This window comes from Triturus cristatus, chromosome 9 (assembly GCF_964204655.1).
Source record: "Triturus cristatus chromosome 9, aTriCri1.1, whole genome shotgun sequence".
NCBI classification, from domain to species: Eukaryota; Metazoa; Chordata; class Amphibia; order Caudata; family Salamandridae; genus Triturus; species Triturus cristatus.
In genome coordinates, this window is record NC_140592.1 from 1,156,826,752 (window position 1) to 1,156,839,720 (window position 12,969).

At 45.8% G+C, this 12,969-nt stretch overlaps 1 protein-coding gene across 1 annotated transcript in view; it reads right to left on the bottom strand.

The window, feature by feature from the left end:
* The window catches only part of TTC9 (tetratricopeptide repeat domain 9), a 281,338-nt gene that overhangs the window by 84,225 nt on the left and 184,144 nt on the right, over window positions 1-12,969 (bottom strand). Inside the window, exon 2 of the mRNA XM_085627123.1 lies at window positions 12,156-12,338. Coding sequence (XP_085483249.1) covers window positions 12,156-12,338 — 183 coding nt within the window. The remainder of the gene's footprint in view (window positions 1-12,155; window positions 12,339-12,969) is intronic.

A 12,969-nucleotide genomic window follows, 5' to 3' on the forward strand; every position in this document is an offset into this window, starting at 1 on the left:
TTAAGATGTGTGGTTGCTATGCTACCAGTATTTTGACATATTTTCATTCTACTTTTATTAACAATGTTTTACAAACAAGCACTGGCAGAGCTAATAGCTTTGCACTGCATTATAAAGGCATGGCCTATGACCTACTGGCGTTGTTGTGCTAGCGGCTTCATGTTGGCTGAAGCTGTTCGTTCCTTCAGGAACTGGTTAATGAGGCATGTCTTGTGGTGGTTTTGGATACTGGCTGAGGAGCTGTTGTGAAGACTGTGAAGAATGTACTGGGTTGATGGTTACAATGATCAGTGTGACTGGAGGAGCAAGACTGGTTTGTTTACTGGGTGTTAGAGGTGTTGAGTGAGGGTGTACATTTTTCATGCGGATATTAGGCTTAACTGCATTTAACTGACATGCATACATCATGTGCCTCCTACATCCTCTTGGGCCGGTGGCCAGCAACAGCTTAAAAACTGATTAAGCAGTGTCAATAATTCAAAATAAATAAATACCTCCACACAGTGCAACTCCAAGATAATCTCAGTGGCTACTGGGGCTCAGTAAGGGAGAGGAGAGAAAGGAAGATGGGAACAGGATTAAGCATCTACTCACAAATATTACTAATCTCCCATCCCTCCCACCTGGGGAAGGTACTTCAAGGCGTGCATCTCCCAGGTCAACCGCGCCCGCTAACCCATACCCCTCAGCAATACAATAACGCCACCATCGGCACTTCAAGAACGGTCATGTTTCAAGTTGTTCAGAAATATTTGAGAAAAGAGACATGCCTTCCCTCATGTTCAACTCGATGCTTTGAGGGGAAGCTCACTGAAGCAAGTGGTGAGCTTCATCTCCAAGTCCCGCTTAATGGCCAACACAGCTCTCTTCCTTGCCAGTGTAGATAAGTGCAGGTTGGGGAAGAAAAACAACTGCTGTTCTCCTAGTTTTACCACTTTATGGTTTACGGCTACCTTAAGGATTCGGTCCCTCCACCGCAATCACCACTAGCAGTACAGTGTCCCCTGGGCCACGATTCTGTCTCCTCAAATGTCGGTCAAGTCGGGCGGCCCCCTTCACTACTGCAGCGGCCTCTTCAGGTGAAATCTCCAACAGGTCCGCCCACACTGCTCCAAATTGAGTCTGCAGGGCCTCAGAGGGGGAACCTGCTGGGATGCCAAGAGTTCACAAATAGGCACCTCTCCTCAGATTGTCCAGCCCTATCAGAGCAGATATGGCATTTTCTGTGAAAGACTGCGTCTCACAAAGTTTCGGTTCCATCATCGATCTAGGGCTCTGAAGAGCTTGGACCATATCCTTTACTAATCCCTTTGTGTGCTGTCAGCATCCAGATAGATAAACTTTCCAATTTCTCCCTGATACCTCACACAGTCGTGCCCACCTTCCCTATCTTCTCATCCAAGTCAGTGTGTAGGGCTTGAATGGAGCACGTGAGCGCCTATTCTTTTCCAGATAGCTGCGTTCCATTTGAGGACTCCTCCATTGTGTTGCTCTTATAGGATCATATTGCTACCCTCTTGAAGTAAAAAAAAAATCCTCTTTTCTTTCATTTTTTGCTCCCATGGTTTTCAGCTGCTGAATGTGCTGAAAGTATAACTAGGTCTCAGTGGTACAGTCGGCTGCATGCTGGGTGAAGACCCCAGCTCATTCAACCACAGCAGGACCGTCCACGTCTGCTCTTCATGCAGACCTGTACCCGTCAGACCCAGTCAACCAGCGCCTCCTCAGCACGCTCTCCACCAGTGGGGTCAACTCCTCAGCCTTATGGAGCTACGTCGGTACCAGCCGTCTGCCACAAGACCCTCCTTGCTGCCAGATGGGCCCCAAGTGTCCATGATTGCCACTCGCTGGGATGACCTCAAGGAGACCGCCACCGTCAGCGGACTCCGATGTAATGCTCACCACTGGTTCTAGGCCTGGGGCCAGGGCCGGACAATGGAACCACAGGAGCCCCGGCGAAAATACTCAAACCAGCCCCTCTCCCGTTGTCTGCCTGTGCGGTTGCTCTCTTCCCATCCATCTATTCTCTCCCTCTCCCTCTCCCTCTCCCTCTCCCCTTCTTCCTCTCCCCTTCTATTTACTTTCCCCTTTCCTCCTTCTCTTTCTCTCCCTCTTGAAGCCTCCCGGGAGCTGGGGAAAGTGGCAGAGGCACGCGGAGCGACCCTGGGCTTTCAAAGTCTGGGAATTATCCTGGACACGTCCCTTTCTCTTGACTACCAATACAACAACTAGGCTAATTGCTGTTTTGCTTTCCTGAGATTGCTAAAACCAAAAACAAAAAGGCTGTGTTCCTGGACTGGACTCCCATCTCCAGGTTCTAGTGGCCAACTGGCCTACCGGAAGTCCTTCAATGCAGCCTCATCAGCCGAGCGTATTTCAATATCTACACTTGGTTCAGGATGCTGCAGCCTGTACAATCTCAGGTCGCTCTAGAGGACAACACATTTTACAGGTATTAAGGTTGCGCCAATGGTTACCTGTAGGCAAGGCAGTCATTTTCCAATCTATGATAATGTTACTCAAATTTACCTACCAGCGAATTCCCCAAATTCTCCTGGCATGCCCGACTTGGAGCACTGCATTCCACAGATGTTATCTTCCTTTCTATTTTCAAAATAGGGACAGTAAATCAGGGCAAGAGAGCGCTCTCTTCGCTTGGATCTGATAATTCCCTGAATATTTTAAGGAAATCCTTGAAGACTTGGCTTTAATGAGTAGTTTATTGTGTAGTTGTGGTCAGAATAATAGGCTGTGTTATTCCTACAGCGCTAAGAAGCATCAATGTACTTATGCTTATAAATTTTACGAAACCTAACATAACCGGTGATATAAGTATGCAAACGTAGTGTCATTGATCACTGAGGTGCACCACCAGCATCGATAACCCCTACCAGTGGTTTGGGTAAATCTGCCCTACAAAATATGACATCATAAACAAAATACAACAAAGAAAAAAGGTATGACTTTTTTCATAAATTGAAGTTCTTTTGGTTGGCAAACGAGTGTGTGCGCGTGTGTATGTGCACGTGTGCGTGTGAGCGTGTGTGTGCTAGTCTGTGTGTGTAAATGTGACAATGAATCAATGGCTGAAGAGATTGGTGAGTGAGTGCTTGAATGGGCGGATGAAAAATGAGTGAGTGGATGGATGGTATGTTGTCTGGACGATGGCTCGGGCATTCCTTAGAAGCCATGTTAACTTGATCTGCACTGGACTTCTTGGAGTTCCCTCTTAGAAGTGGGTGCAACAGTAATTCCAATGCCCCATGGAATGAAGGTTTGAAGAGCGGGGGATACCGTCAGCTCTGAGCCGGTGGCTACCACAACCATCCTTACACCCTAACATGCACATAAAAACTCCACCACACCCTTACATGGCGGCAGTTCTGGGACATTACCATCCTCGCCTTTGCCACAGCCTTCTAAGTGAGGCTGAGTGGCGTATGGTGGGACCTTGGGGGTGGGAGACCATAGACTTCCTCTGTCAAGGCCTAACTGATGCCCAAGTGTGCTTTTCCAATGGTGGTGCTGTAAGTGTCTTGCACATATATTCGAGCACATATATTCGAGGACACGGCCGACTTTAGCGCTGGTGGCGCCGAATGCCACAACCTTTTGGCGCAATTCCATCGAGCTCCTTCTCCACGTCCACGAATTCCCTCCCAACTACCCTCTACCAGTGCCCCTCATATCACGGTAGCCTCTCTGACATGCATGTTATTTATTATAGCGCTACTGGTAGTTCACGCACACGCCTTTCTGTAAGCTGCATGGTACACGCTCTTTGCAGCAGGCACATTAACCCTCTGAGTTACTTTATGTTGAGTCAAAACTGCCACTCGGCAAAACTTCAATCTCTCTCCAGCAGGAAAAATAATTACCAGAGTTAAGGATAGGTAAGGAACTCTGCAAAAGTGCTTTAAAAACCTATGTTATTTTTAACACAGCGCCCTCTCTCAGGTACAAGTGCAGTGGCACCGGGCGCACCTGGAAGCAGCCAGTGCACCGTCTTTAAGAGCAGTGAAGTTGTGTAACAAGGAAATGCGTACCCTGATCCTTGCGTGACTGGACGTGTTGAGCAATAGGGCACGCGAAGATTCCAGAGCTGCCTCGCGCCCTCTGATAGCACGCGCGTGCCACGACGCGCCGAATAGCTCAAGGAAAATGATTTGCATTTCTCGGTGATCTGCTCCGTGCACCTCAGAATGCGGCGTAGCTGTCAGGGCCAGTTTTCTTAACCAGGCCTTTCGAATCGAACCGCTCCTGCAAAGGTGAAAACGCGGTGTAGTTAGCAGAGTCGAAAGAATGAGTGACTGTCGGGTAAGTGAACCCACATCTTTAAAGTGCAGACGACTTTGTGAACACCTCCGTAGTGTGGAGTCCACACACCTCGTAAAGGGGCACGAGCCGCAGGAAAATACCGGAAATGATAATCTTCAGGTTTTCAACCTCTGATGGCTGATTATTTCGAACCTTTCTGAATGTGCACAGTCTTCCCAAAATACACCAGGAAACCTGCAGCAGGCCTGTTTTTTGGGGTGTACTCTAGGGGTGTGCGATAAATTCTGCTCTGCAGTTTTATTCACTCTCTGCGTTACAAGACGCAGATTTCCGGCCAAACCCCACAAACCGTAGCGTGGCAGACTTTTTTCTCACACGCGGCTAGCCAATGGTAAATTGGCGAGAGCGAGCGAGAATTGGGGTCCCCTAGTGGAATTTTTGGGACTTAGGAGGGCACCTGGCAGGATTTTCTCAATGCAGGCGGTCGCGACCGTTGGCAGTGAAAAAGCTGCCGCGCGAGTAGAAAATGTTCTTGAGTGGCAGCAAAGAGGTAGCACCTCTGGCACGCCCATGGGTGCCGTTCGTGCTGATTTTGCAGCATGGAACAAGTTCCTGGCGCTAAAAATCAGCGCGAGCATTGCAACGTAACGATTTCCGCCCGTTCACGGACTTCCAAGGAATCTTGCAGAAATGTCATGTAACTCCGCTGAATTCCGCAGAGTGAAACGCAGCGAGTTCCGCTCAACCCAGTCTATACTCGGAAAACTGGTATATAGGCAATGACTCTTTGGAGCACGGGCATAGGTAAATTACATTCTAGTTGTACAATTGCACTGATTTTCTTTTCAGTTTCTCTGCAGGCAAAGAGCCTTCGAAGGACCACCTCTCTCTGCGTACACACAAGTTTTGTGCGTGTTTTGAGCTCATTCCCACTTGACAGGAATACACCTCTACCTATTGCCAGTCAGGGAACTGGCACAATAACAGATTCTGAATACTGACCAACTCTTCACTTTGTAGGTACCCCCAAACTTTCCAGGGCAACCCTTCCCTGAAACGCCTACTCCCGATCCCTAGAGGAGGATAAACTCAGGAACAATATTACATCATCATGCAGTAATATTTGGCAACAGTCAAATGCAATAAAAAAAAAAACACGTTTTTGACAAAGCCAATAGGTCTCGCCTATGCAAGGTCTATTGTGTTTGTCAGTGTTTTGTTTGCCATTTTGCACATCGCATCCACTGTACAACATGGCTTAAAGTGAAGAACCAAAAAGCACTCTGACACAACCAGGGTTGACCGGGTCACTATGCTTTTATTTTTACTTTCAGCAATGCTGCTGTCCAATATGGCTAAAAAAATTGACGCATTGGAGTCATATCAGCGATCTATTGCTCACTAGTAATTAATTCACCGGATAACTTCTCTCCTCTCCGAGGGAAATGGGAGGGGTAGGTGGGAGAGCTAGGGGAGGACGACTGGCAGGAGGCATGCTTGGCCCGAGAGAACTGGCGATTCCCTCACAACTGCGGATGATCAAAATTGCCTTCATGCAACATACCGGTCTTCGCACCAGCTACAGCGGATAAGTCTTGTGGCTCAGGCCACGTGTGTGTGGTGCACACTCCCTGGTGCCAACATTGTTCATGTTGCTTGGCCTTGCCCAGCCTTGTCTCCCTTTTAGAGTGGGGCGAACCACAACATTTGTCAGGTGCTAGGCCGCTCCATTGATTTGGGCCCACGGCACTACTGGGTCTCCTGGAGGAAATTGGAGGACCATGCTCCATAAGAACCTTTATGGGGTTGGGGTACTTAGCGGCCAAATGGGATATTGCCTGCCATTGAAAGCTATTCAAGCCACCTTCACTTGTGGTTTGGAGGAGGAGGGTTGAGTGGTGCGCACGTCAAGAAAAACCAATCTGTGAGGCAAGGGGGTGCACCCAGAAAATATGACAATATATGGGGGAGAGGGTGGTGGGCATACCATGGGCTACCGATGTAATGAAGATTAATGTTTACTATGATTATGCTGTTTTCTGGAACTTGTCCAGGTATTAACATGATAAGAATGTCTATATTGCAGTGGATGATGCTTCATGTTATTAAACTCAATAAAATTTGGTTATTAACCCCTTCCCTGTGGGGGTAATTCCCCCGCGGTGCGGGGGGGGCCGCGGCGCCGCTGTGCTCGTGATGAGCTCAGCTCGTCATGACTCACAGTAGAGCTGTGCTCATGACGAGCTGAGTTCGTCACGACCCCGCCCACTGATTAATTCTCCCGCACAGGCGGGGAATTAATCGCGCGTGGGCGGGCCGCGTCAGTTATGACGAGCTCAGCTCGTCATGAGCACAGCTCCACTGTGACTCATGACGAACTCAGCTCGTCATGAGCACTCAACGGGTTAAAAAAACTCCATTGACAAAGTAAAATAGATCTTGCATAGGTGAGACCTATTGGATTGGTTCTGCCAAGACTTGTTTTATTATGAGAGATGGGGCTGGCCAAGGCCGACAGCGGGTGGAGGAAGGGAGCTGGCAAGTAACACCAAAGGTGGGGCATTAGCAATACAGCTCAGGAGGGCTGGGAATAATGTGCTAGAAAAACAAGGATGAAAGAGCAAGGGCTATGGAGAGAGCAGCAGGCAGAGGGAATGGGAGGAGGGAAGAAATTGTACCTCACATCAGGAGCAGCGGACATGCACCAATTAATTTGAATCAATCTGTGCTTGGTCCCTGCTCCACAGCAATGATCGGAAGCAATGTTTGGCCTGCACTGGCCAATTATGGACGCTGTAAAGAAGAGTGACAAGGAAGCTAACAAATGGTAAGCAATGGGCGGGCTCCTAGCCCTTTTGATATACAATAGTGTCACACAAGTAAGACGCATGCGCTAGTGCATTCACTCGCAGGCTCGACCCTAAAAAGCAGCACAAGAAGGAGGCGGGCTGTTGAGGCCACAAAAACAAAACCATCTTCGTTTCGGCCCATCTCATTCCTGGGACGCCATGCCCCTCCTCATGCAGCTCTAACCAAAAACAGAGAGGGAAGAGGAAGAGCTGTAGAGTAGCACATTTCAAAGAGAAATCTAAAAACTGAAAAAGGTTCTCAGAAAAGAACCCAAAAAGAAGTAATTTATCATTTAACCCAAAGTCGATCACCAAGAAAAGAAATATGGCAAGGTCTGACCTCACCGCAAGGAGAGCATTCATAATGGACGTAATCAAGAAGCTGCAAACTAAAGCCAAACATGTGGAGTCTAAACTGCCCTGAATGGAGGGGACACTGGAGGCTATTCAAAGGAGGCTGGAGACTGCAGGAGGTTTTCAAAACAAGAAGAAAAGACTTCCTCATGGGACAGAATCACTTACAACAATTAAAACGGAGCCATCACACCTTTTTTAGGTTTCACCTAGAATGCGCTGTCGCTACAAGAATTTTTGTTTACAGTTCGCTCAAAGCTTACCACTTGTTAGCTTCAGCATCGCTTTGATTTGTTTCTCTCACGTCTGTCATGGCATGCGGGCATCATGTCCTCTTCTTCTGTTTGGCCATCCCCTGGAGCATGGACCAATTACTTGTGCCAATCCACTGCTACCGTTTTTGGAGATACTTTTTCTGTGTTCAAGCAATCCATATGAGTGCTTGCATTTTCAGACCGTCTCCCCTATACCCGTCCATGTAGCTTCTATTACCTCCCCCTTGCCCCTACCATGTTGCTTCTTTTCCCTCCCATCCCCCTACCCTTTACTCTATGCCACTGCACTCTATGTCACTGAACTCTACTCTGCACCACTCTACTCTATGCCACTACACTTTAAAGCCACCCTACTCAACTCTGGACCACTCAGATGTACGTCACTGCACTCAATGCCACTCTTATCTGCACCACTCTACGCCACATCACTCTACTCTGCACTACTCTACTCTACCCCACTGCACTCTGCAATGCTACACTCTATATCACTGCACTCTATTCAATGCCACTGCACTGTACAGCTCTCTACTCTACACCACTGCATTCTAAGCCACTCTACTCTTTGCTGCATCACTCTACACCACTGCACTGTACACCACTGAACTACTCTGCACCACTCAGCTCTACGGCACTGCACTCAACTCTGCACCACTCTATTATATGTCACTGCAGTCTATGCCACTGCACTCTAGTCTGCAGAACTCTATGGCAGTGCACTGCACTCTATGCCATGCTACTCTATGCCACTGCACTTTATGCCACTCTACTCTGCACCACTCTACTTTATGCCACTGCACTCTGCACCGCTGTACTCTATGCCATTGTACTCTATGCCACTGCAGTCCACTGTGTACCAATCTACTTTAAGCCACTGCACTCTATGGCACTCTACTATGCACCACTCTTATCTACTTCACTCCACTCTGTTCTACTACAATCTACGCCACAGCACCTTATGCCACTGCACTCTACGACATGCCACTCTCCACTACTCAATGCCACTGCACTCTACACCACTTCATGCCACTGCACTCTTCTCCAAATCACTCTACTCTACTCCACTGCACTCTGTGCCACTGCACTCTATGACATTGCATGCTACACCACTCTATGCCACTGCACTTTATGCAACTGGACTCTAAGACATTTTCTTCCGGGGCATCGCTATGGAGGCGACATTTAGATTGTTGTGGGAGATTCCAGGGTCTATAGTGTTGCTGTTTTGTAGGTGAGAGCGGTAGCTTAATAAAGATGTTTTTTGCCTAAAAAAAGAGTGTACAAAATGGGGGAAGCAGTGCAGCAGTACCGTTTCCCAAAGACTGACAGCTCATTGATGTAATGCCTTGCATATTATAGCAATGCGGCTGTATATTGTGTAAATAAAATGATTCACTTATGAATTCCAGGAGTGCGCTGACTTCAGTTCTTTGATAAAGGTTGACGGCCAAAATGCGTTGATGTTGTATCTAGGCATATTTTGATTAATAAACTGCACTTTCCCACTTACACGAGTGCCAGTTCTCCCTTTAGACAGGTGACAGAGATTGGAGATATATATATATATATATATATTCACTGAAAAAACCATAGGTTTCACACATGTTATAGTTAGGAATTAGCATTTAAAAAACCTTGCAAATTCACTGAAAAAACCATAGGTTTCACACATGTTATAGTTAGCGGAAATTTTACTGATAAAAAACCAATTAAATTCCCCCGTTATAGTTAGTGCAGGCAACTATAACTCACGCGACCGCAATCTTCTGCTGATGCTAATACTGTATTTAGACACTTATTTGCCCATGTCTTCTTCCATACATTTTTAGCTATACATATATTACAAATATTTTTTTTTTCATAAAGACACATATGTCATCAGCAGAAGATTGCGGTCGCGTGAGTTATAGTTGCCTGCACTAACTATAACGGGGGAATTTAATTGGTTTTTTATCAGTAAAATTTCCGCTAACTATAACATGTGTGAAACCTATGGTTTTTTCAGTGAATTTGTACGTTTTTTTAAATGCTAAGTTACTTTACGCCATTCGTGGCGTGCGCGCCCACTTAGCGCGCCCACTTAGCGCACAGTAAGCACGCGATGCGCTTCGCGCACCGCGCGCCCACTTTACACAGTTAGTGCCGTGCACGCACGGTGGGCACGCGGTGCGCTACGCGCACCGCGTGCCCACGTTACGCTAGATAGGCCATGTACGCACGATGCGCTTCGCGCACCGTGCGCACATGGAGGACATATGATGCACTTCGTTTTGAAAGGTAATATTTTAATTTTTTGTAATTTTTATAAGCCATGCACAAATGGTGCCCTTCGGGCACCATTTGCACACGGGGTGGAGAGAGTGTGGATAATTTTTTTTTTTATTATTTTTTATTTACATATTATAGTTTATCTCAGGTGTAATAAGCCATGCACAATTGGTGGCCTTCGGCCACCAACTGCACACGGGGTGGGGAGAGTGTGGATAATTTTTTTTTTTTAATAATTTTTTACCGTACGCGTACGGTAAGCGTAATCGGCGAAATTAGCGAAAAAATAAAAATTCCGTTTTTGGCCTTGGGGGATCTTTGGGGACTCCCTCAACATGGCTATGTGTGTGGGAGCTGTCTAAACAGCCCCTTTACATGTTTTTGTGCTTTATATTTTAAACATCTCTCTCAGTGCGAGAGAGAAAATGGCGGCCGCCGCTTCCTGGTTTCGGCCGATTCGAATGTTTACTAAGATCTAAGAGCCAATCAGAATCGCGCTCGCGCACGCCACCGTACGCGTACGGTAAGCGTACCGTAAGCGCACCGTAAGCTGGCTCAGATATATATATTGATTTAAAGGCTATTTTCTCAGAATCTACTGAACAGATTTACACCAAACCTACAAAAGGCACTTCCTTGACCTGAGGACTACCTCTCTGCCAAATTTCTAGTAATTCTGTTCAGCCGTTCGGGCTGTAGCCCTGTCTAAAGGTCCTATGGAAAAATGCATGGGAAAAACGCGTTTTGGGACCCCCCTTTTATCTCAGCCCCCGCTTGACGAATCCCCCCGAGACTTTCAGGGTAGGAGCGGAGCGTAGCGCCCCACCTATTTTGAAAAATTCGCGAGGATTCGTCGACCGGCGCCAAAGTTATTCAAAATAGAATGTTGCGGATTTCCTATGGAAACGTGGTCCTAACTATAACTACCTACTGGCGACCGCCAGTAGGTAATATACACACACACACAAATATATATATATATTTATTCTAAGTTTTGAGCTCAGGTATGTGTCAGACATTGTACTTAAGCATTTGCGAGTATATCATAAATGGAGAGAGTTGAATTCGGTTATTGGGAACGAAGAATGTGCACTTTATAGTTATTCTGTATATATTTATATATTTATGATACAAAGTGCGCGTAGGAACTATGTTCACTGTTGTCCGATATTCAACCTTACGAGGGGTTGTTATAATTGATGTGAAGGACCTTGGAGAGTCAGAGCACATTCTCTTGATGTAAAGCATCTTGAACAATGATTGGCAGTGAACAATGGGGGAGGGGTTGCAATTGCACTATGCACCTTATATAGAGGGCCAAATTAGGGTCACAATAATGCACAGTTGTTATGTGATCAATATAAAGCCCCAACCCTGTGAGTTACAGCAGTGCTATTTGGGGCTATTACAAGGAATGAATCCACTGCAAATTGATATTAAAGCATTGACAATGCTCAAGTAGTATCCGATTGTGCTCCAGCGGATGCAGACACACAGGGTGAGAGAGAGAATTAAGCATGTTTTTTTTAATAGAGGAATTTATTTATTTATTTGCATTTATTCGGGCTCAGGGCTTCAGGATAACACAGTGTGATTTAAAATGAATAGAGTTGTGAGATAACAAGGAGTTGTTATTCGAGTGTCAACTGGTTGTTGAGGTGGATTAAATAAAGAAAATGAAGCAAGGATGGGGATCAAGAAGCGAGCAACACGGAGCGTGAGGATGGGGTTGCGGGTTTGGGTATGAAACAAGAAAAGCAGCATATAAGGGAGAGAGCAAGTGGGGGATGAGCTACACAGAGCGTGGGGGCATAGGGATGGAAACAGCACACCAGGGAGGGAGCTGCAAAACACATGCACTTTAATTGAGGACTTAAAAAAGGAGTTTGTTAAATGTGAGCAGAGGAAGGATACAAGTCAACGACCCAAAAGTAGGGTAAAGAGGCTGTGCTGCAGAGGTGTGACAAACACAAGAAAAGAAAGTCAAGCCATCAAATAAGAAGCAAGGAAATCAGAGTGACAAAAAAGTTAACCAATGGTAAGCAGTGGTTGGGCTCTAAGCCCCTTCAAAGTTTTCAGTACGATGGACCATACCATAAGGTAGATGAGACATAAACATTTATAAATTGCTCACCTGTTGGCTGTCTGCTTCTGGCTTCTTTTAGGTAGTACAGTGCCTTGTCATAGTCGCCAAGATGATAGAACGCTACTCCAGATCGGTAAAGTGCCTTGAAGTTCTCACCTTCTTTTATTAGCACTTTAAGGCAGTATTCTTTCACACGCTCATAATTCACAAGTTCAGCTTGAAGCAGACAGGCTATGAAAGAGACGTAAAAATAAAGAATGTGTGAGCACTTCTGCATACAATCAGGATTAAATAACAAATTGTAAATCGTATAAGGATTTCTTCTGAAATTTACAGTGCAGAAAAAAGTAGATTTGCTCCTAAATCCGTGCATTAAGTTGTATATGACAGATTCATTGAGGTATTTTATGTGTTTTATTATCTGACTCTCTTCATAACAAGAATGTAGGTCAAAGGGATTTGAAAATATGCGTATTCCCTTACACTTTCTACTATATCTAAAGAAATGAACAGTTTTTTCTCAAGTTCTAGTGCTGACCGTACAAGAGGTCTTGCAATGTCAAAGGAGATAGGTGGTGTATGAATGTGCAGTGCATCTGCACTGGAAGCTGATAATCATGTCTGCTTAAATGGTTTCCTTTCTGATGAGCTAGACCACATTTTATAGATCCAATCTTGTTAGGCAGAGAGTTGTGGAATGATTATTTAATTGAAAGCTACGCTTTTTGGATTGCAATGGATAATTAAATATTTTTTCTATTTTCACAATTAAATCCAAAAATTGTGAAAGTTGAATGCTGAACATTTGTGTAAAAAAGGGTGTCGTTTATTTATTGAAACCATGATTAAATTGATTTCTTAT